Here is a 22,633-nt window from a genome sequence, read left to right as displayed (position 1 = left end):
TTATATAGATAGCAGTGATTTATCAAATATTCCCTGTGACGGCTTCCATACTGTGAAATTAATTCAGTAATTTCACTATTGGACTTTCTCCTACCAAAAAATAAAACAGGAATATCAATCCACTGATCTCAAAATTTTAATTTCTTGTTGAAATACAAATGTAGCAAATTGGTTATCGTGAATAACCAAATTATGACTACTCCTGCCAAAAAATGCTTAAAGATTTAACTCATGCACACTTTTTAAATCTAGCATTCTTTGTCACTCATATTTTGGTTATTCACTCTTTTTAATTGATATCCTATAATTAATCTATGAAACAAAAAACCAGAGGCTCTAGATAGAGAACTGAAAACACCAGAAATCTTTTTTTTTTGCTGTTCATAAAAAAAAAGAGTTGATATTATTTAGGTAAAATAGTCACAATAATTTAATATTTCAGGGAAAACAAGCTGTTAATAACAGAAAAAGAATCAAGTTCTGCGTCATCACATCAACAATTGTAAGCCTATTGTACATAAGGATATTTTTGTCAATGAAAATGTTCTTATCAATCACCATTGTAAAGATAGAAGTCAATGACGTGTTTGATATAACTGTGAGTATGAGACACAACATTCAAACTTTATGCAGCTCTAAATTTTGACTGTTCACTTTTGTCAAAATCAGTATAAGGATTTTTATGTAGTTGAGCAAAAAGTGAAGTTCACAGGGGACACATAAGCTCACCATTAATATAAGTACATAATAAATCTTTACATAAATACCAACTGAATACTGACTTTACTTTGGTGTATACACTTACCTAATGTACTGTACATCTGTATAATTTCTACACTGGGATGAACCTATATTCAAAATTAAAAGGATGTAAATATGAACTTATGTTAAGGCTTAGAACATTTTTTTATACTTTTAAGTCAGAATGATTTATGACCATTCTAGATCAGAATGATTCTGGAGTATTCTAAGTCTGAATAATTCATGACGATGTTAGGTCAGTATGACCCCTGAGAATTCTTAAATTATCCTGACTAACAGAACCGATTCCTGCTTACAACAAGAACATGTTTTACATTGATACCTACCACCATGTTTTACCTCTTTTTCATGTTCAGGTTATTGCCGAACTACATTTAATTACATTTACTATGGATAACAATAAAATGTGCTAATCTCATTGGATATTTGGCTTTATAAGTGGTGTTTCATGCCCATAATACCTGGACTACAATTTTATTTATTGCTATGTATTGCATTTCTAAAACTAAAATAAAAATAACAGAATGGCATTTCCCATAATGAACAATTTGATACAGATGAAATAAAATAAGAGCAACATGTCAAATGTAATAATAAGAATTGATTGAATGAATGTTTCATTTTTTTGTTTCATTGGCATTTAATAGTGTTGATCAGCAGCACATTTTGGAAACATGGTATTGTCAATGTTTACACAAGCTGATAAAACATCATTAATGAAACATTCAACTCTTAAATGAGTGCTATTTTACAAAGAACTTTAATGAATTCTAATTTTCAAAGTGTACCTAGGTAATAGGAAGGTTTAAAATTTTATAAAATTTACCAAAAACTGTTTAATTCAAATTACTGTTGCACTGTCAGAACAATTGAACAGTAACTGAATAACAGCTATTTTTCATCTAAAAGCACTACTATTACAGTATCTTTTGTTGAGCTCCAGTAAAACTTTTTCCACTATGATGCATTTAAATGCACAGCTTCTTTTAAAGCCTAAGATATTTTACTTTCATGCAAAATCTACATAAAACCAATATTGTCAAAATGGATTACTTCTCTTATTTTAAGTTTGACAATGTGGGAACGGATGTTTTCTAATTATGCCTTATGTAACTTTACTGACATCTTTACTTGAGTATTGCCATTTTATCATTCAAAATCCTTTGTGAGTTAATGAGTCACGAAACAAGGAACCATTTGTTGAAGGTAGTCACCCGGAAACAGACAAAATAAAAAGAAAGTCATTACCATGAATTCCACTGAAATGTACAGAGTTAAGAGCTGAATGAAATGTATTTCTTTAACCTTTCATGTTCAAATCACATCAATTCTAAGACTTACAACAGATATGGCTCTTTACTCTTATATTCTTGCTTGCCTGAAAGAAGACACAAGACATGCAACATTAGCATTAATGAGGCAGAGAAAAATTCAATGTTCCTTCACTTAATGCACATTGTATAAACTGAAGCTCATCAAAACAAATTAAACTGAGAAAGTCCAATGACATTCTGCATCACTTCTCACCAAACAGCAACATTGACAATAACTTTAAACATCAAAATTCAATTGTAACTACTTTTTTGGTTCTTGCATTAAAATATTAGCCACAATCTTAAGTAAAACAGGATGCACTAATCATTAACTTTTCCTTATCTGTAAAAACCTTTAATGTTCAATGGGAGATGATTTCCTGCTCTCTAGGGCTATAATGAATAATCAATACCCAACAACTCTTAAGATTTAATATTTACTCAACGAAAAATATCGTCAAACATTTTGTTAAACAGATGACAAATAGCCACTAATCATGTATAAGTGTAATTTCTCCGTCAAAAATCCATTTTTCAACAGACACTTAGTCGTGATTAGAATCAAAATCGTCTTCACTTTGGCATGAAAATGCATGGCAAGTGCTCTAATGTTAAACTATAAATGTCATGGAAGAAGCCAAGAGTTCTTTTTGATAAAGGAACATAAAGACTACAAGGAAAAGCTTTTTTATTCAATATGTTGGCACTTACACTAAAAACAATTAGAGGTGCAAAATCCTATGTAAATAAAATCATACCGAATATAAATGCTAGAATCAACACTAAATTTTGGTCTGTTATAATGCATTAAAATTACCCGAAAACTTCAATCGAATGGAACAACTTAGGAAATAACAATTCTAACCAAATTTATTAGGAACTGGTCGAACTGAAACTTATTATTTTGGACATTTATTGAAAATTTCTGTTTGTCTGATAGGATACTTAATGGTCCAAAGAATTTCTTCATAAATAACATTCCTCCTGAAAAAATTAAAACAAGATAACTATTCATATACTTTTTTACTACTGATTACTCAGTAATAAATTGCTCAAATTTCAGAATGTTAACAATAAATCATGGTATCACCTTGACAAGTTGTTCAGTAGTTTGCACAAGATATACTCAAGATATCCTACTTGCAAAAACCTTATAAATAAGTGCATTTAACTGGAAGTTAAGGTTTTGCATATTAATGAATAGCATCAACACATCATACTATTTTTTTTCTGCCAAAACTAGATCTTCCAAGTAGTGTACACGGTAAAAAACCTAAAATTAAATTGTACAATGAATATATTTATCACCCTTTGGTTTCAAGGATAGACATCATGGTGAAAAAATATCTACCTAACTGTTATCGAAAGTAAAAGAAGTTTAATAAAGCTTTAATGCATTCAGGTTTTAACTACTTAAAGGTAAATTATTTTTAAAGTATTTTCATAAATTAAAGTTATGGTCAACAGGATGTTAAATTCTTCTTACGGGTGGGCACTATGAAATCCCTTCTTAAACTGAACTTTTTATCTCCCAATGTGAATTTATGTGCATGGTTTTCTGTAAGCTTAAAATAAAGTATTTTTTTTTAATTTGGAATCATTTTGGATTTACTTACAAAGGGGGTTAGTCATGCTGGCATGGCTAAGGGGTAACAAAAGGCAAGGAAAACTTATTAAACCCCCTTAAGTCATGACAGCATGACTAACTCCCTTAGTTGTGGCAAGTTTTATAAACATTTTTTAACTTATTTACTTATTAATTCCAAATCTTGTTTTAACACAAAACAGCAAAAATGATTCTTTAAATGTCAATTTTCATATCCCTTCTCCCAACTCCTACAATGTAAGCATTTGGAATTCAGTTTGTGCCCCAACCTCACCAATTCTGTCCTGATTTCTAGATGAAATGTAACAAGGCCACTTCTAAGTTGCCAAAGTGTTTTAGGTTTTACTGTTGAACATCATGTTAATAGCAACATCATGTGCATACTTTTATTAATAAATAGCTTTTTACAGCAAATTAAATCATTTTTATATTTTTCAATTCTTAAACATCACATAATGTGATGATTGCAGTAAGAATAAAAAAATTCTTCTTTTGTCCATTGTAAGCAAGATTGGTAATAAATGTGTATTTTAGACTTTTGGCTCTAAAGAAATTTAAGTTATTTTTTATCTACAAAATCAAATTGGTACTCAAAATCACAAATTTTGTTAAGGAAATGGCTTTCATATGTTAGAGGAACAGAACCCCAATCTATTACATGTACATTGTGGGAGTAGCCTCCAAAGTTATTGTCCGTAACAAGAAAATTACTAAAACAAATCCTAGTTTTCCTTTGGTGGTATGGCACCTTGTAATACAAATACAAAGAGATACATTCACTGAAAGTTATTGTTTATACATCAGGAAAATGTTATGTTTCTGGGCCCTTTTTGACTCTCATTTCACTTCCAGCAACAGGATATTTGACTGAAAATGCTATGGATTATTTGTTTGTTCGGGTTTAACGCCCGAGCAGCAATATTTCAGCTATATTCAGGTGAGCTATGGATTAAGTGGGACCAAGGAATAAATGAAAGCAAAAAATTCAGTCTATGCCTGAAATTATCACACATTGCTGCTAAAAAGGGAAAAACAATAGATCCTACACAATTTTTACAATAATCTTTGCTTTGTTCATTTATATATTCATTTTGCTGTTATTATTTTGAAACAAGGGGAATGACCTACATTAAAGTATAGTAACTCAGTCAGCATGCTGATTGGATTTTTCCAAAGTACTTACAATTAAAAGCCACTTACACATGTAACTTAAACAAGAGGCTCCCAGGAGCCTAAATCGCTCACCTGGTTGAATTATGCCTTTCAAAGGCAATAAATTTAACAAGAAGTTGTCCAACAATTATGACTCAAGAAGTCTTTTGTAGGACTTACCATAAAAGGAACATCATTTGTCTCCTTTCAAGGGCAATAACTCTTACAAGGAGTCTTCTGACAACTTTTATCCCTGAAGACTTTTGTAGTCTGAATAATAAGGATCATTTCAGGTATTGAACGATTTTGCTAAACCTTACGGTTTTGGAGATACATGCAAAAATCTACTGTCTGATCCCTATGTTCTATTTTTAGTAACAGCAGCCATGTTTTTCGACAGATAAAAAATCCCCACATCAGTTCTATGCAGGATATACTAACAAACATCCATACCAAGTTTGTTTCCAATTGATCAAATAATGTCAAAGATTTTTGAAAGAAATAACATTAAAAATAGCATAAATCGTTGAAAAAGGGCAATAACTCCAACATGGCTAAACAGATTAAAACCAAAATTTGACCACAGATACATGAAGATCTCATTATACTGAACATTTTAATCCATGCCAGAATTTAGCTAATGTTGAATTTCAGCAGATCAAAAACCCCCACATCAGTTCTATGCAGGGTAGTCCTAGGAACATTTGTATCAAGTTTGGTTTCATTTAGTCTAGTAGTGCCAGAGGAGAAGATTTTTTGAAAGAAAAAACAAAAAATAGCAAAAACACATAAAAAAAGGGCAATAACTCCAACATGGCTCAACAGATTAAAACAAATATTTGACCACAAATAGATCTCATCATACTGAACACTTCTGACCCGCAATAGAATTTAGCTAAACCTAATGGTTTTAGAGATACATGCGAAAAACTTGTCCAACCCTTATGTTCTATTTTTAGTAACAGCGGCCATGTTTTTTGACAGATTAAAAATCCCCACATCAGTTCCATGCAGGATACCCTAAGAAACATAAAATACCAAGTTTATTTTCAATTGGTCAGGTAGTGTCAGAGGAAAACAATTTTAAAAGAAATAACATTAAAAATAGAAAAAATTGTTGAAAAAGGACAGTAACTCCAACATGGCTTAACAGATTGAAACCAAAATTTGACCACATATAGATCTCATCATGCTAAACACTTTCACCCCGTCAGAATTTAGTTAAACCTAACAGTTTTGGAGATATATGCAAAAAACCACTGTCTGACCCATATGTTCTATTTTTAGTAACAGCAACCATATTTTTTAAAGGACCAAAAATTCCCAAATCAGTTTTATGCAGGATACCCAAAGGAACATTCTTATCAAGTTTGGTTCTGATTGGTCAAGTAGTTTCAGAGGAGAAGAGTTTTGTATACTTGTTAACAAGGATGACAACGACGGACGCCAAGTGATATCATTAGCTAAAATGGCCTTTGGCCAGGTGAGCTAAAAATAAAGTAAATTTATCCAAATAAAAGTACTTACATATCTTGTACACATGTATGTATCTTCATATATCACATATAATTTTTAATAATAGAAAAAAATCAGGAGTGAATGACGTTGCATACACATAATAAACTTCTCTTCACTTCTCCATGGTGTCTCTCTGAAAGAGGTCACTTCTCACAGTTTTCCTCAAGATGCTGGAGTCCTGAGAGAGGACCTGATAGCCAATAATTTGTTGAGGACTATATTTTACAGCACAATAATTTGACAAATACTTGTTTTTGAAATTTGACATAAGAAATAAAAGTATTATTGTACTGTATTTTTTTTGGGGGGGAGGGGGATAAATGTATCTCTATTTCAATATTGCTGCTGTTTGCAGGATATTCAGAGTAACATTAGTCTTTACCTTTTTTATTTAATTTTCATCTAAATAAGATAGTACTAAAAGGATTCAATCTCCATTACGATGTTTTAGATAAAAACAAACAGGTTTGAAACAAGTCCTGAAATCAGGGTTAACCCCCATTCAGTGTTCATTCCAGCAACCAACAAATCATTAACTGATAAATCAAGGATTAGAAAAGGGCATGGTAATTTTTTTCCAAAGGGCACTTCTTGTTGTGATGTTTGATTTTTAGGGCACATTGATTTTGTTTAATAATTGTTATACAATTTAAAAAATCGAAGACACATCTGAATTAAAACACTTTTTTTATTTGAACTAAAACTTATTTTGAGAAAGTCACATACATGTACCTGCCATGGGGGTTTTTACGTGGGACAACATGTGAATCGACATTTTCTGGACATATTTTGCAAACTGCATGGGTTTTACTGTAGTAATGTATGAATGAGACAATCACTATAGCATTAAAGGGCCTTTTTCAGTTGAACAACAAGCGCATGCACTATGACAGATTGAAGTTTGTAAGCCCCCTATTTTGTGTTGGATTCCTCCAAATCTATTTAAAAATCCTCAGTTTTTTTTCAAATTCAAAAAAAAATAAATGAGAAAACTTATTTACATTCTAAATTCATTTCTACTATCTGAAAATTTATACACTGAACACATGTTTGCTTTCTTCAATTAATGTCAGTTGAAGGGGAATTAGTTACAGGTAAATGACAGTCACAGGTGGCTGCACATTGGCTAATATTGACGCACAACTGTTATTAATTTATAAAAAAACAATTAGGAGGCAGGTAGACAGTATGTTTCTACACTAATAAACCATACAGACTTTAATTTATAAGAATTGATCCTTTTTTATGTCCGATATTAGAAAATGGTCGTCGGATATTTGCAAACTTTGTCGGTCAATGACCGGCATTTTTGACTATACCAGACCCTTGATTTGAAGTGTCCCTTCTGAAGAAAGCAGTCTTTTAGATTGAAAAATATCTAAAAAGTTGCAGACATTGAAATACAACATGCATAGTGGGTTAACCCAACACCAATGGTCAAAATATTAAGTCTCCTATAAAAATTCAAAACAGTTAATGGACATGTCTAGTTTCTATACACATAGCCTGGATATTTTTCTATTAAGTATCGAAAAAATTATTGTGATTGTAAATGCTGACCTACTTAAGGAATGAATGATAAGGGTCATCAGCCGCAAGGATTGTTTTTGTTTCACATAGTTCCGGTGTAGAAGTGAAAGTCTTGATCATGTTCGCATTTTATCATCATCTGAATTTAGTGAGGAATGTCTCCTATATAGCAGACCATTAATCAGTTTTGTTCTTTTTATTGCAAATTGAAAACAATATCGAAATATGATTCAAATTTTGAATGCATACACAGACTTTTAGAGTGTACAGCAAATCACAATGGCAAACTTATAAAAAGATTAATATTCTGTATATGGAATGTTGAGCTGATTTGAATATGTTAGCTAACACCTCTTGACCTGACCTTGATAATGATCCACATAGGCAGGCCCCTGTTCTCCTTTACAAAACATCCAAATTTGTGATTGTACTGGAAACATGTTTCACCAAAACATTGCATTATAGTTGGGTCTTAATTGTTTAAATAATAAATATAAGTATATGCTTCCCGTCCAAAATTTACTCGAATATTTCCACTCAGACTCTTGAACAATATTCATATGAAGAAACTTAAAATATTCATAATGTTTAAAAAAAAAGACAATAAGATGGGTAGTAGAAAGCACCCCGAATGAAAGGGGTGAAGCCATATTTGAGAACAATCATGCATATGCTAAAGCACTGTACCTTGGTGATCACTTTGGAAGGGTTTTAGCTAACATTTTGAGGGCTTTAGTCACTTTTGCGTAGAGCATGAACGACATATTATGGACAGCAGAATAGTATCATAAACTAAAGACATAAACACTCTTAATATATTCATTTTAAGTTTACAGATACAGGCATAACAATAAATACAATAAATGTTACAACAAAACAACTGTTATTTTCTATAAGAAAACATGTGTTACTTAATAAAATAAAATAGTTACTATTAGAAAAATAGTACAATAGAATTTTTTTTTACATCATAACAAAGCTTTGATGCATTCAGTCTAAAAATAGCTACTATTTGACATAAGCTACAACTATGGTATGACCTGACACTCAACTACTAAGAGAAAATCCTCCTGTCCTTTGCAAAACACAACACCTCAACAGCCCTCTTCAACCTAAAACTCCTCAAATCAGAAGGATGGAGACAGATTGATTGATGAAACCTTGAGCCTGTTCCTAAGATAGATCTTGATCAGTTTGTTTGTTTGTTGGGGTTTAACGTCCGAGCAGCAATATTTCAGCTATATTCAGACGATGAACATGAAATTGATGATAAAATGAACATGAAATGATGATGAAATGAAAAAGGGATGGGACACAAGGATAATGGGGTCAACAAATTTTGATTGCCACTGGATGTAGGGAGAGATGGGTAGGGTCGGGCAATTTAGACTCCTGTGGCAGAGCCCTATGGTTCCTACTCCTATCGAATACCACAGTAGGGTTCTCTAACGTGCAAGGAACTTGGAATCTTTCCCTACACGGTGCACCACTATGGTTTGCAGTCAGGTTTTCCATATTATAGCCTGACAACCCTAGCATGTAACACGCCAGGGGTACCCCATTCCACCACCTGGGGCACACATCCCAGTTGCTCTGTGGGCAGAGCGCCCTAGCTCCCAGCTAGGGTTCTGAGCACTATTTAGTCGCCTTTTACGACAAGCTTAGCGCTGCTGCAGGCCTTTTTTTTAACACCCAGACCTGCACGGGGTGATCTTGATCAGATAGTACCTACTAAATCCCCTCTCAGTCACCAGAAGACAATGCAGAAACCAGACAGATAGAAAGGAGGTTGGCCACACTGGCATAGTCAACTGTAGAATGTTGCACTTTGTAAGTGGTTGCTGCATGATATCTTACTTCTGGGTGGTAATTTTTATTGACCTTTGACCCCAGATCATGAGTAGAATTGAAGATGTTCGTAATCATTGTGATTTCGTTTAAAGAAGAAAAGAGAATCGTAAAATAAATATTTATCGTTGATTAATACTTCCTAACTATCCGCTATTGCGTTCAAATTAATTGAAATCCACGAGATGACCAGTCACACATCGGAGACATTGTTTTTGTGTGCATTTAAATTTCTAAAAATAGATAGCTATATATGTTGCAAGGTTAGTGAAGGGTTTGTTTTTATTTGGGAGTAAAATTGGTCAGTATCCATTAAAGATCGAAATCGTTTAACATGACTAATCCTTAAAATAAGGATATATACAAGTTACAAGTTTTGAACTCACTTAAAAGCAGAAATATCTCGAGTCAACTCGAGGCTTTTTTCAGCAGTCAAAAACGACCGGCTGAAATTGAGTGAGAACCCTGGGATTATCTTTTGTGGTCCTAATGATCAAACGATTGATAAATTGTTGTTATTTTAGAGGATTATTTAACGATGCACATATCAGGGATGCCAGGTTAACAACAATAGAATGTATTTCACACTTGGTTGACCAGGTAATTACCAAGCTTGGGGTCATAAACTTGTCAGAGCGTAAGGCCAGGTGAAATTATGTAACTTTCGATTGACAGTTTTTATTTAAGGTGATGAAAATTTATCTGAAATACTTTTTGAATGGAATTTTTTTTTTACACTTAACAAATTTTAAGTGACGAAAATGATCTAAATCATTTTCATCATTTATGAAATCCTTACGTAAATGGCAAAAATGATGAGCGCTAGCTAAATCACTGACTTTGGACTGACAATACTCAATGTCATATACCTTTAATTACCTACATGTATGTTTACTGTCCCTATTTCATAATGTCTTGTTTTATATGAGTGAATGTGTCTTTTTGGTCGACATAGGACACGAGGACAAATGCAATGATTCTAATGAATCATGTATATTCTTTAGCACCGCTCCTTGGTGTCTCTTGTGGACTGAAAATACTCTCACAAAAGTCTTTTGATTAAACAAGAAAACAATTATGACTATCTTAAACTGCAAGAATTCTGACTGTAATGATCTCAATTGCAAGAGTAATCAAGGGAACCAAGGTTATAGCGGTAATCAAAAGAATGTAATCCAGGGACAAAGACCAGACATGGAAAAGAGACATACACAAAAAAGAACATAAAGTAACTAAAATCATACATACAAAGTAACAAAAGTAAATAAGCAACTTGGACTCCACTAAAAACTGGGAGCATGGACCAGATGCACCGGTAGGGTAAGCGTCCTCTGCTTTTCTAGAAACAACTGCCGAGTTGCTCATAAAAAGTCAAGTCCGGGGTAGACAAACGAGGAAAGGAAGACATCTTATCTCACCTGAACTACAAATAAACAAAAGATGTTTGTACTGTGCTACAACCATATGAAATGTTATGTCTCTATATTGAGTTATTGTTTAATGTCTTATTATGTCATCTGATGGATATCAATGACCCCTGAGGGACCATGTTTGGATTAATAAGAATTTGAATTATGTTCCTACTCTGAAAAAGAGAATGGAAGCAAAAGACTGGAAGATGTTAGTGAAATCTTGAGTTAAGCATTTTTAAAAGTTGCTTTAAATACCAAGACTTTACTTAGAAAAACACAGGCTTCTGGCTGGGACCTTGGCTTTGTGTATAGTTGAGACAGCATAATTTGCCCTCTTCAAGACCATTTTACTTTTGAGAAATAAAGTACAATTCGTGAAAACACATTGGAAATCAAACTACACTTTCGTTTTTTTCTACACGACTTTAAGAAAGATAAATCTTTGCTGCCTTTAGAATTTAGTGAGGACTAAAATATCTACTTGACAACTTGTTGTACAGGAAAAACCGGCTCGACCTTGACACATTATCGTCAAGATTTGTCAATTGGCAAAGAATAATCAATACTCTTCAGGTATTTTTGATATATTAAGATTTTTCTGTTCATGACCACTTGCCTCTTCAAGAACAAATTTAGTGTTAGTTGGCGAAAGTCGACGTGTTATACGCGGTAAACACCGCTGAACCAGCAAGAGAGCCATTGACTTGAGAAGTTCACAAGTGCGCATGACAACATTATTGTGCAATATCCTAAGTCAATGTCGAACGAACAAGAGGAATTCCGGAATTTAATGTTTGCCTGTTGAAATTTAAATCATTTGCTAGTCTCTCTCTCACACACACACACACATATATATAAACGTCTAAATATGTTTAACATCACCAGAAGATGGTAAATTTTACATTGAATATATCGGATAACTGTTCTTCAGCATAAAACTCATAAAACCTTACGAGCATAAAACTCACAAAGTTCAAGATCAAAACAGATTCAGAAGCTGAATAACGTACGCTGTGGGTGATTGTACCTTTATCAAAGGCACACATAAGCAAATGATAATGAGCCTGAATGAAAATAACAAAAGGGGGTCTTTTTATCAAAATTAAAAATAAAAATTAACTGTGGAAAACAATTAAAAAAAAGTCAAAATATAGTAGTATAGCGTATTGATGTATAGCATGTAGTGCTGTACCAGTCTTAGACCAAGACCTAAAAATGGATTATTTTTTCACTTTTATTCTATCTGGAGGTTGTTTGTAATTTCTTCATCCAAAAGCTTTTCCGATGCACTCTTTTACATTTTGACCAGTTTTTATTATTTTCTATGATCGTAACAACAATGTTGTGGAGATCCTCCTGGGTGTGTCCTGCGGATCTAAGATGGCGACTTAGAGGGAGGTCTAGTTTGCATTTGTAGTCACTGCGATGACCATTCATACGCCTGTTGAAGGGTTGTTCTGTTTCGCCAAGGTACTGCATACCACATCGGCACTGTAGAAGGTATATGGTGTTTTCGGTTTTGCAAGTCACGCCGCAAAAATGGCAAATTCCTTTCCAGTGCAGTAGCTTTTAAACGTTTAGGTGTGCAGTATCTGGGTACAGGTCTTACATCTTTTATCTCCACATGATCGACACTGGCCCGTTGTATTTTGTTTGGGCTGAGATGAAATCACTGCTCTTACTAGGGCATCTCTTTGGCTTCTAGGTCTACGGAATTCCAGGACCGGGGCCCCAGGAAAGAGCTTGGAGAGCTTAGGATGTTTTTGAAAGTCTTCCCAATTTTAGTGCAGTAGCTGCGAGAGTTTCCCAAAGGCTGGATGGTATGCAAGCACAAAGGGAACTCTTTTGTTCTTTTTCTTAGGTTTGTACTTTACGAGATCTTTACGACTGATGTTGTTAGCACGTTCAAATCCCCGATCTATATCTGTTGATTTATAGCCACGCAATAACAAATGACCACGGAGTTCATCTGGACGTTTGTTGGTGGTATCGTCAGATGAGCAAATGCGCCGAATTCGAAGTGTCTGGCGCTACGGTATGCCTTTAGTACAATGTTTTGGATGACAACTATTGGGAGATAAGTATTGGTGACTATCAGTTGGTTTGCTGTGAAGATCCATTGACATTTCCCCGTCTTTAACACACGTAGTAGTATTTAAAAATGTGATTTTAGTGTCAGAAATTTCATGGGTGAATTTGATTGTTAGATGCACATTGTTGGCATGTGTGATAAAATTGTCTAAATTTTGTTTCGACTCAGTCCATTTCATGTCAACATCGTCGATGAATCGAAACCAAGAGAGGGGTTTCGATAAAGATGTTGAAATTATTTGATTTTCTAATGTACCCATGAAGATGTTAGCATACGATGGAGCCATTTTCGTTCCCATAGCTGTACCATTTATTTAGATGTAGTGTTCGTCGTTGAAAGTGAAGTTGTTACACTTCAAAACTAAAGTGAGTAAATTTACTAGGCAGTCAGTAGGGGGGTCCAAAATATCTCGTGATTCCCAAGCTTCTCTGCAGGCTTCTATACCGTCATCGTGTGGGATATTAGTATAGAGTGAAGTGACATCAAATATCTCATCAACGTACCTTTTTTAAGACATATCATACACATGTCTACGCGTGTTTTTTGTTGTTGTTGTTGTATGAGAACGGGAAGTTTATATTAAAAGATAAAATGATCGGTTAGCATTGAATTTATGTAATTTTACCCAGTTTCCGATTCAAAGAGTAATCAAGGGAACCAAGGTTATAGCGGTAATCAAAAGAATATAATCCAGGGACAAAGATCAGACATGGAAAACAGACAAAACAACAAAGAACATAAAGTAACTAAAATCATACATACAAAGTAACAAAGGTAAATGAGCAACTCGGACTCCATTAAAAACTGGAAGCATGGACCAGGTGCACCGGTAGGGTAAGCGTCCTCTGCTTTTCTAGAAACACCTGCCGAGTTGCTCATAAAAAGTCAAGTCCGGGGTAGACAAACGAGGAAAGGTAAACTATGACCCGTTGAATAAATCAGTTTTCATGATGCTGATGGATACATAACGATCCACGAGTTCATGATGACGACCATAAAACTTCTGTAGTCAAACACAGGCTTTCGTTACAAATAACTATATATAGGTAATATTTGTATATTAACAGGACCCCGATATCAACACAGTTACGAAAGAGTACAAAATCATATCAAGGGAACCTAGGTTTTATCGGAAGTCACCCGATTTTAGAGCATATCGCATTCGTGCCATTTCGAATGTTGAAAGTAAGCCAAAATCAGTGACAGTGATTAATTGAAGATTAGCGACTTTGAAGACTTCAGGCTTTAATTAAATATATTGATACACATAGTATACCCCCATTCTATGCAACTACCCTGTTCGTCCATTCGTAACACATTTCGTAGCAGATATTTATTTTTTATTAGAAGGAATTTGCCGTACACATTGGAAAAGACACCTTAATGTGTATAGGTTTCGACCTTGGTGGTCCGGTGCGCAAGTGGGACACCCCCTGGATCCGCCACTGGACTTAATAGCTGATCTGATCCAAAGGAAGGAATATTGTTTAGCCAGATCCTTATATCTCAGTTTCCGGTATAGAGATGGCATATTATCATTAAATAATCCAAGTTTCGGGGATTTTATACATCGCATCTACGCCATAGAGACAATGTGAAGTCAGCCTTATATCCTGGCCTACATTTAGAGATCGGTGAAAAACTATTGACCAAACTATAGGACAAATGCGATAACTTTTCATTCCGTATTATCAACTTGCTTTTTATCTGTGGCAACATCTCTTCAGTACCTGCGTATTGAATTTTCATATCACAACTCGTACATTATGCCAAAGCTGGCTGTAACTACGAGGAATTTTTGTACCGCGCTAGACTCCTTCCAGTTAGCTTTCTGGAAAAGGGTAATGTAGCTGCAAGAAAGAAGTTATTATTATAGAAGTTTTATATTAGTCATCATAAACTCATGAATCGTTACGGTGTATACATCTGCACCGTGAGAACCGTTTTTTTTTCATAGTTTTCCCGTCCTCTTTCGTTTAACTCGGACTTGACTTCTTATAAGCACTTCGACGGACGTTTCTAGAAAAGCTGAGAACGCTTACCCTACCGGTGCACCTGGTCCATGCACCAAGTTTTTAGTGGAGTCCGAGTGGCTCATTTAATTTTTTTCTTTATACGTACTATTTTGGTTATTTTATGTTCTTTGTTGTGTGTACCTGTTTTCTGTGTCCAGTCTTTGTTCCTGTATTACATTCTTTTGATTTCCGCTAGAATCTTGGTTCCCTTGATTTATCTTTCTAGAAATACTAGCCGAGATGCTAATATAAGACGATAGAGGAATAAACAAAATGGATGGACACGCCATAACGACCCTCGAGTTCTTGAATTGATGACAACCATAAAACTTTTCTACTGGTGACTTTTATTTTAGGAAATCCTTTAGCAAGAAAAAAAAAGAGTAAATTAATCAATCAAGCAACTGTGAGCAAAGCTCACTCGGTGATATCCTTCGTCCTATCTCTAGAAACAATATTGGAGCACCAAAGACAAGTAAATTGGAAAAACAAATTAGGAGGTGCACAAGGGCATCGTGTGATAAAAAATGTGAAAGTATAGTCAAATTCCAGAGGAGTTTCGTATTAGAATATCCCTCGGCAGTAAAACACATCTGCGAAGAACAAACTCCAAACAGAGCAAATTAGCAGTTTAAATAAGTGTATAGTTTATATTTTTGACATAAAAAACTTGTGGATAAACCTACCTGTTTCATGAAGGGTTATGAACCTTCATTAGTTGATGTGATACTTACAAACATTTATCACATTAAATTTCGATACAGGGATCAGTGATCGTTACCATCTGATATCTACTCTTATAAAAGTAAAACACCAATTTTTTAAAATGTCAAATTGCAATACAGGAGTTTTAAAGATTTTAACGTTGACAAACGTGTTTGTGATCTCGTTAAAATTGAATTATTTCACAACACTGATGAGAATATAAATGACTGTAATACTCCATATAATGATTTTGAAGAGAAATTACTAAATGTTATTAATAAACATGTACAAATGAAGCAGAGATATTCTCGCAAAGAATCAATCCCATATATGAACAAAGAACGGAAGAAAGCCATATATACAAAACAAATGCTTCGAAACAAATTTGAAAAATGTAGATCTGGTAGGACATTGGAGAATTATAGAGAACAACGAAATCTTGTTACTAAACTTAAAAGAAAATCTGTTAATACTTATTTTCAAGAAAGATGTGTTGGTGGTCAAAAATCAAAACATTTTTACAGTACAACAGTACAATAGTACAGCAAACTGTTGTATTAGACGAAAACGCCAAAATTGTTAATGATAACAAAGATATGTGTGATACTATTAATACTTTTTTTTTTGTAAATATTGCAAATGAAATTGGTAAAGATGTTGTTTTTGATGAGGACAGTCACCCTAGCATACACAAAATTAAATCTTTGGGGCATCAGGATCCCCATTTTGGGTTCAAGTCAACAGACGTTGACAGTGTTACTAAACTACTTCGTAAAATTAATATTAAGAAAGCTACAGGTGTTAATGATATCTCATCTAAGCTTATACGTGCAGGTTCTCCTGTTCTTAACAAATATATTACAGCTTTAATAAATAATACTATTTGTAATAGAAATTTTCCAAACAGGCATAAAGAAGCATAGGTTGCACCTTTATATAAAAAAGTGATCCACTGGATAAGAAAAAATACCGTCCTGTTAGTATTTTACCAACGATATCTAAGTTATATGAAATGGTTCTGTCTGATCAATTGACATATTATTTTGAAAATATTTTTCATTCTTTTTATGTGCTTTTAGAAAAGGGCATGGGTGTCAGACCACTTTGCTGGAGCTCCTTGAAGATTGGAAATCCGCACTTGATAAAAACCATTATGTGGCAGCTATATTAATGGACCTTTTGAAAGCTTTTGGTTGTCTATCACGTGATACTCTTTTTAGTAAACTATCTGCTTATGGCTTATCATCTACATCTGTGAAATTACTTGAAAATTATTTAACAGGTCGTAAGCAGCAAATCAAAGTGCAGGGAGTAGCCAGTGACTGGGCCAGGCATCACTAAGGGTGTGCCTCAAAGTTCTATATTCGGTCCCTTGCTTTTTAACATATTCGTAAATGATATATTTTGTTTAATTGAACATGGTACTATATATAATTATGCTGATGATAACACCTTGTCTTATGCTGATTATGACTTTGATAATTTGATTTCTGTTCTTTTAAAGGAAAGTACTGTATTGATAGAATGGTTCAAAATCAACTGTATGCAGACCAACCCAGGAAAATTTCAGGCTATTGCTATTGGTAATAAAATTCATTATATGAAGCAGGTTTTGTCAAGGAAGTCTATTTATAGACTGAACTTGACTTAGAGATCGTCGGCAACCAAATTACGTAACCAGGGTAGACATTTCAACACATATCTACCAAAATAACACTCCGCGGGTTATTCTCCTTGCTAAGTTTGCATTAAGATATCGATCCGCTGCCGATCATACTTCATGTCAAATATGTGATGTTTAAGTACGACGTGGGCGTGTAACGATATTAAGGCTATTTAATATCTGTAGAATTGCAAGATTTCAATGATTATATGATATTAACTATTTGAATTTTGACGCAGAGAGCTGGACTGTTTTGTCAAATTGACCCGGACATTTGCAGGGAGGAAATTCTCAATCGAGATTTCCCAATTTATTTCTCTCAATCTGGCCCTTTTAATGAAGATGTCGCGAGCTTCTAATGACGGATTTTCGGATCTGCAATGTACACTTTTTGTGTAGTAAGTATAGATTACAGTGGCGGATCCAGGGGAGGGTGCATGGGATTGACACCACTCCTTTTTATTGGAAAATTTCATGTGTGATTAATTTGATCCCAGGAATTTAACTTACAATACAATACAATACAAAAGCTTTATTTAACGTCGATATTTTAAAACAATACAACATAAGCTCCTGGGAGCTTTTAAAATCGAAATGGAAGCACTGTGTACATATATGTTAATTACTACATGTAGATGTACATAAATAATATAAATGGTAACCACACATGTACATACATGAGCAAACAAAGAAGTATTTAAAATAGAAAATAAACAGAATTGTTAAATTATTATGATTTCAAAGCAGAGACATAAACAATGTCTCTGTTTCAACGGTAAGGATGAAAGGAGGTCATGTGGCATATTCATCACATTCAGTAGGTAATCTTGAACTATCAAAAAGGAGGGGTACCCAGTGAAATAAAGTAATGTCCTTGGGACGCGAGTGGACACATGAGCCATGACATTACACATACATTTGAACATGTACTTCCTAAAATCCAAACTCCCACACAGACCATATACCTTTATCGCATACCCTATATCACGCCCATAGACCTATATTGCATACCCTATATCACATCCCTAGACCTGTATCACATACCGTATATCATACTCCTAGACATATCTCATACTGTATACCACACCTCTAGATCTATATTGCATACCGTATATCACACCCCTAGACCTATATTGCATTCTATATAACACCCCTTGACCTATTTTTCATTCTATATCCCACCCCTAGACATTTATTGCTTTCTGTATATCATACCCCTAGATTTACATCGCACATCCCTAGACCTATATCGCATACTGTATATCACACCCTAAACCCATTTCAAGTACCCTATATATCACACCCACAGACATACATTGCATACCTTATATCACATACTTAGACCTATATCGCATACTGTATATCACACCCATGGACCTATATTGCATTCTCTAAATCACACCCATAGACCTATATGGCATACCCTATACCACACCCCTAGACATATATTGCATATCATATATCACGCCTTGCACAGAACACAATTGAAGTTCATTTTGTATAGATAAAATATAAAAAAAAATGAACATGACATGCAAAAATCTGTTTGATATGCAATATCAACCCTCGACCTGTATCACCCTGCGGGCCAGTGGCCCTTGAGTTGATACTGCGTGTGATTGAGATTTTGGCATGTACTATTCAGTATAGAATTTAAAGAAATAGTTATAGAATGTACATGTGTAATATATCCATGTAAGTCATAACTGATTATCAATATGGCTCTTTTTAGTACATTGTCAAGATATACCAGATACATTTATTTCGAATGCAGATTATAAAGTAAGAAGTAAGAAACAAGATTTTCATGACACAAGAAAGACACAGTTATGTTAGAAATTCTGTGGCTATGAAAGTGCATTGAAAAAGTGTTGGATATCAAGGCTACAAAAGTAAACCTTTTCTGAGAGCTGATTTTCATGGATATTCTTACATGTACAATGTACTAGGTAAGTGTCGAAGGTATACATTATTTATTCCTATATACTTTGTTTGCACACAGTTATTTAAAATTTTCTAAACTGGTGATAGGTATACTGTTTTTATTGCTAGTTTAGAACAGTGTAGACATATTTCTTAGCAAAATTTGCAGTTTACATTTGTACGTCTGTGAACAAGAAATTTACACTGAAAACCACAAAAATACATGTGCATGTACTCTAACTATGGTTACTGGCAGATGCAGTACAGTATCAATTAAAGATTTCATACATGAAATTATGATTTTTGTAATATAGTAATACATGTATCTATTTTTTTTCTACTTTACAATGTGACATTAATTGCTTATATATAAAACGACATTCAGGGATTGATTCAGAGATTTTGAAATGGGGGTCCATACATCATTATAAATCAGCAGGTAACTAAAATCATACATGGAAGAAGCCTTAAAGCAATATCCTTAGCAAGCTTTCCATTTTCTTTATTTAGAAGGTTTTTTGTCTGATAAATAAAATGACTTTTAAACTCATCACTTCAAACCACTTTTTATGATCTATCTGGTTATGAGGGGATGTTGTTTTAACAATGACAGGTGAAAAATAACCTGTTCTACTTTTACTTACATGTATGTTACCTGTTATTAATAGTTATTGAAACAAAGATGTGCGCATGAACTACATTGTACATTTTCGTAAAGTGTGTTACGTTATTTCAGATAATTTTTTAATTATTTTAGAGAAAAAAATGTTTATTTTTTTATGAAAACCAGTAAAAACCTGGTACTGTTATAACCACCCAACCTTTATTTTTGCCCGAATTTATGAATGATTTGCACGAAATTCTATGTACATGTAACAATATTTCCCAACAAGCGGATATTTCTCCATATTATATGGTTAAAACCTATTTTCATGAATTTACATTGTAAGATTTTGCATATATCAGATATTGTTATGATTTTTTCCTTGATTTCTTTTCAGTGGTTATCACTTACAAGTTTCACTAGATGAAGTGAGAAGTAAGCAAAAGTAAAACAGACCATTTCTGTGCTGGGACACTATTTAAGCATGAAACAAAGTTTATGATTCTCAAGTGCTGGTACATGTACGTGTAGCATGAAGGAGCTGTAAATGTATGTCAACATCTCTGAATAAAAAACTATAAAAACTTGAAACCTGATTTCTTAGCACTTATATATTTGCAAAACATAAGAGTTACTTGAATTGTAATCTTATACATATTTGTGAAACAATCATACAGAAAAAATGAAAGAAATGTACATACATTATTGAAGGCAGAAGGTATAAAACACTCAACGAATAGTGATTCATCATAAAAAAAAGTCGTACCCATGGGATGTGGGTTCAGTAGTAACTTTTTTGTTTTGGAGAGAAAAAAAGATGGATTTATACTCCAAGTGCATGAGTGATTAAAACATCACATTCCCTGTATTCATCACATCTCTATACCACTGACTTTCCAACTTAATTGGAAACTTAAATTGCTCAAATCTATGAGCTACAAAGTTGTTTTTAGTTTAATGATCTTTAAACAACATAGTAATTTTTACAACAAGAGTTTTTATCCTTGTTTGAACTGAAAAATTCCTAGAGGAAGGAAATCGTTTATTGTACATACCGTAGCCTAATCTAGACAACAATGACAAGGACAAAGTTTTAATTTATTACCAAAAAAAATTCTATATCAAAGTGAGCACAAGCAAGGAGAAGTTTTTTGCCTTTGTTCAACTTCCTCCAGTCTGCAGGGTTCATTTCTACTTCGTACATCTCCAAACCGAAATTTCAAGGTGTGGGTCCATTCTTTACTTTGAAAATTCATCAAATATTGATAATCAGTGATTCTCAGTGGAATTCATATTTTGTAAGAAATGCTGAATTAAGTATTTGGAAATTTGAGGACATCAACGTACGTGTACAGCCAGGAATACCAAAAGCAATAATATAAAGGAAGATCCAAAAATATACATATTGATAAACGGACTGTATAAATATTCCCTGCGTTAAAACAAATGGTTATTCTTTAAAAGGACCAAGTTTTGATCGGTTTATTTAGCTTACAATTTGGTTACATGAATATTTGTGATTGCTTTGAGGTCTTCCTTGACTCAGTGCCTCAGCACTTTGATTAATATCAAGTCAGCTGTAATAACATGTGATTATGTCAAATTACTGGGGATCGATATATCAATTGAATTTCAATCAACATGTGAAAAAATATATATCACAAGGCCTCACAGCAACTCAGTGTGCATAAGCGCATTGGCTGCTACCTCTCCAAAGTAAAAAAAACTTACCATATTTCACACTTTTATTTTTTCGAAGTTTAATTTTTGTCCTTTACAGCCTACAATGGCTATAGAGAGTTTTAAGATTTTAAACAAACTGTCACCACCATGTTAATATGATCTTGTTTTTAAAAAACTCATATTATTTTAGATATTCAAATATAGATTTACCAAGAGTACGAACAACTTCCTGTGGTAAGATCTCTTTTAAATATGCTGCAGCTGTTTTATGGAAAGGCCTACCTGATGATTTTAGAAAAAATATCAAATTTTAATTTATTTAAAAACATAATAAAATCTTATGATCGAAAAAACAGTAAATGCATGTGCTGAATCCATCTAGGTCATTTCGAGTATTTCTATACACTTTATTTTTCTTTAACGCTGTTATATTGATTTTATCACCTCAGTTTTAGTTGCTTTTAGTTCTAGTGCTATTTATTCATCTGATTTTATTTTGCTTTGTTTGCCAGCTCTAATTATATATATATATCTCTTGTATTTTTCATTATTTGTTTGCATGCTTTGTTGTTATATTATGTCGGTCAAAAGCTCAATGGAGCTTATGTTTATCATTATGTATTTCATGCCGACTCTAAATAAAACTTATTTATTTATTTATTTATTTATTTATTTATTTATTTTATTTATTTAGTAGTAACAATCAATTACTCATGTGCCGTGTCAATAAAAATCGAAATTGAAACTTACGTTAAACTTCACAACAAAATCCAAATAGCAAACTACTAGGAGGGTACCAGTAAGAAA

General features: G+C 33.5%; 1 protein-coding gene across 1 annotated transcript in view; it reads right to left on the bottom strand.

Moving 5' to 3' along the window:
* The window catches only part of LOC148624271 (dihydrolipoyllysine-residue succinyltransferase component of 2-oxoglutarate dehydrogenase complex, mitochondrial-like), a 32,390-nt gene extending 20,512 nt beyond the window's left edge, over positions 1 to 11,878 (bottom strand). Inside the window, exons 1-3 of the mRNA XM_088566907.1 lie at positions 11,758 to 11,878; positions 2,104 to 2,140; positions 806 to 848 (exon numbers count right to left, since the gene is read on the bottom strand). Coding sequence (XP_088423033.1) covers positions 806 to 848; positions 2,104 to 2,140; positions 11,758 to 11,868 — 191 coding nt within the window. The 5' untranslated portion in view covers positions 11,869 to 11,878. The remainder of the gene's footprint in view (positions 1 to 805; positions 849 to 2,103; positions 2,141 to 11,757) is intronic.
* Between the last annotated feature and the right edge of the window lie 10,755 nt (positions 11,879 to 22,633).

The sequence above is a fragment of the Perna viridis genome, chromosome 2, assembly GCF_037379345.1.
Source record: "Perna viridis isolate PV_CMFRI_1.1 ecotype Kerala chromosome 2, ASM3737934v1, whole genome shotgun sequence".
NCBI lineage: Eukaryota > Metazoa > Mollusca > Bivalvia > Mytilida > Mytilidae > Perna > Perna viridis.
The sequence above is the reverse complement of the archived record's forward strand: the minus strand, read 5'-3'. Positions and strand labels throughout refer to the sequence as shown.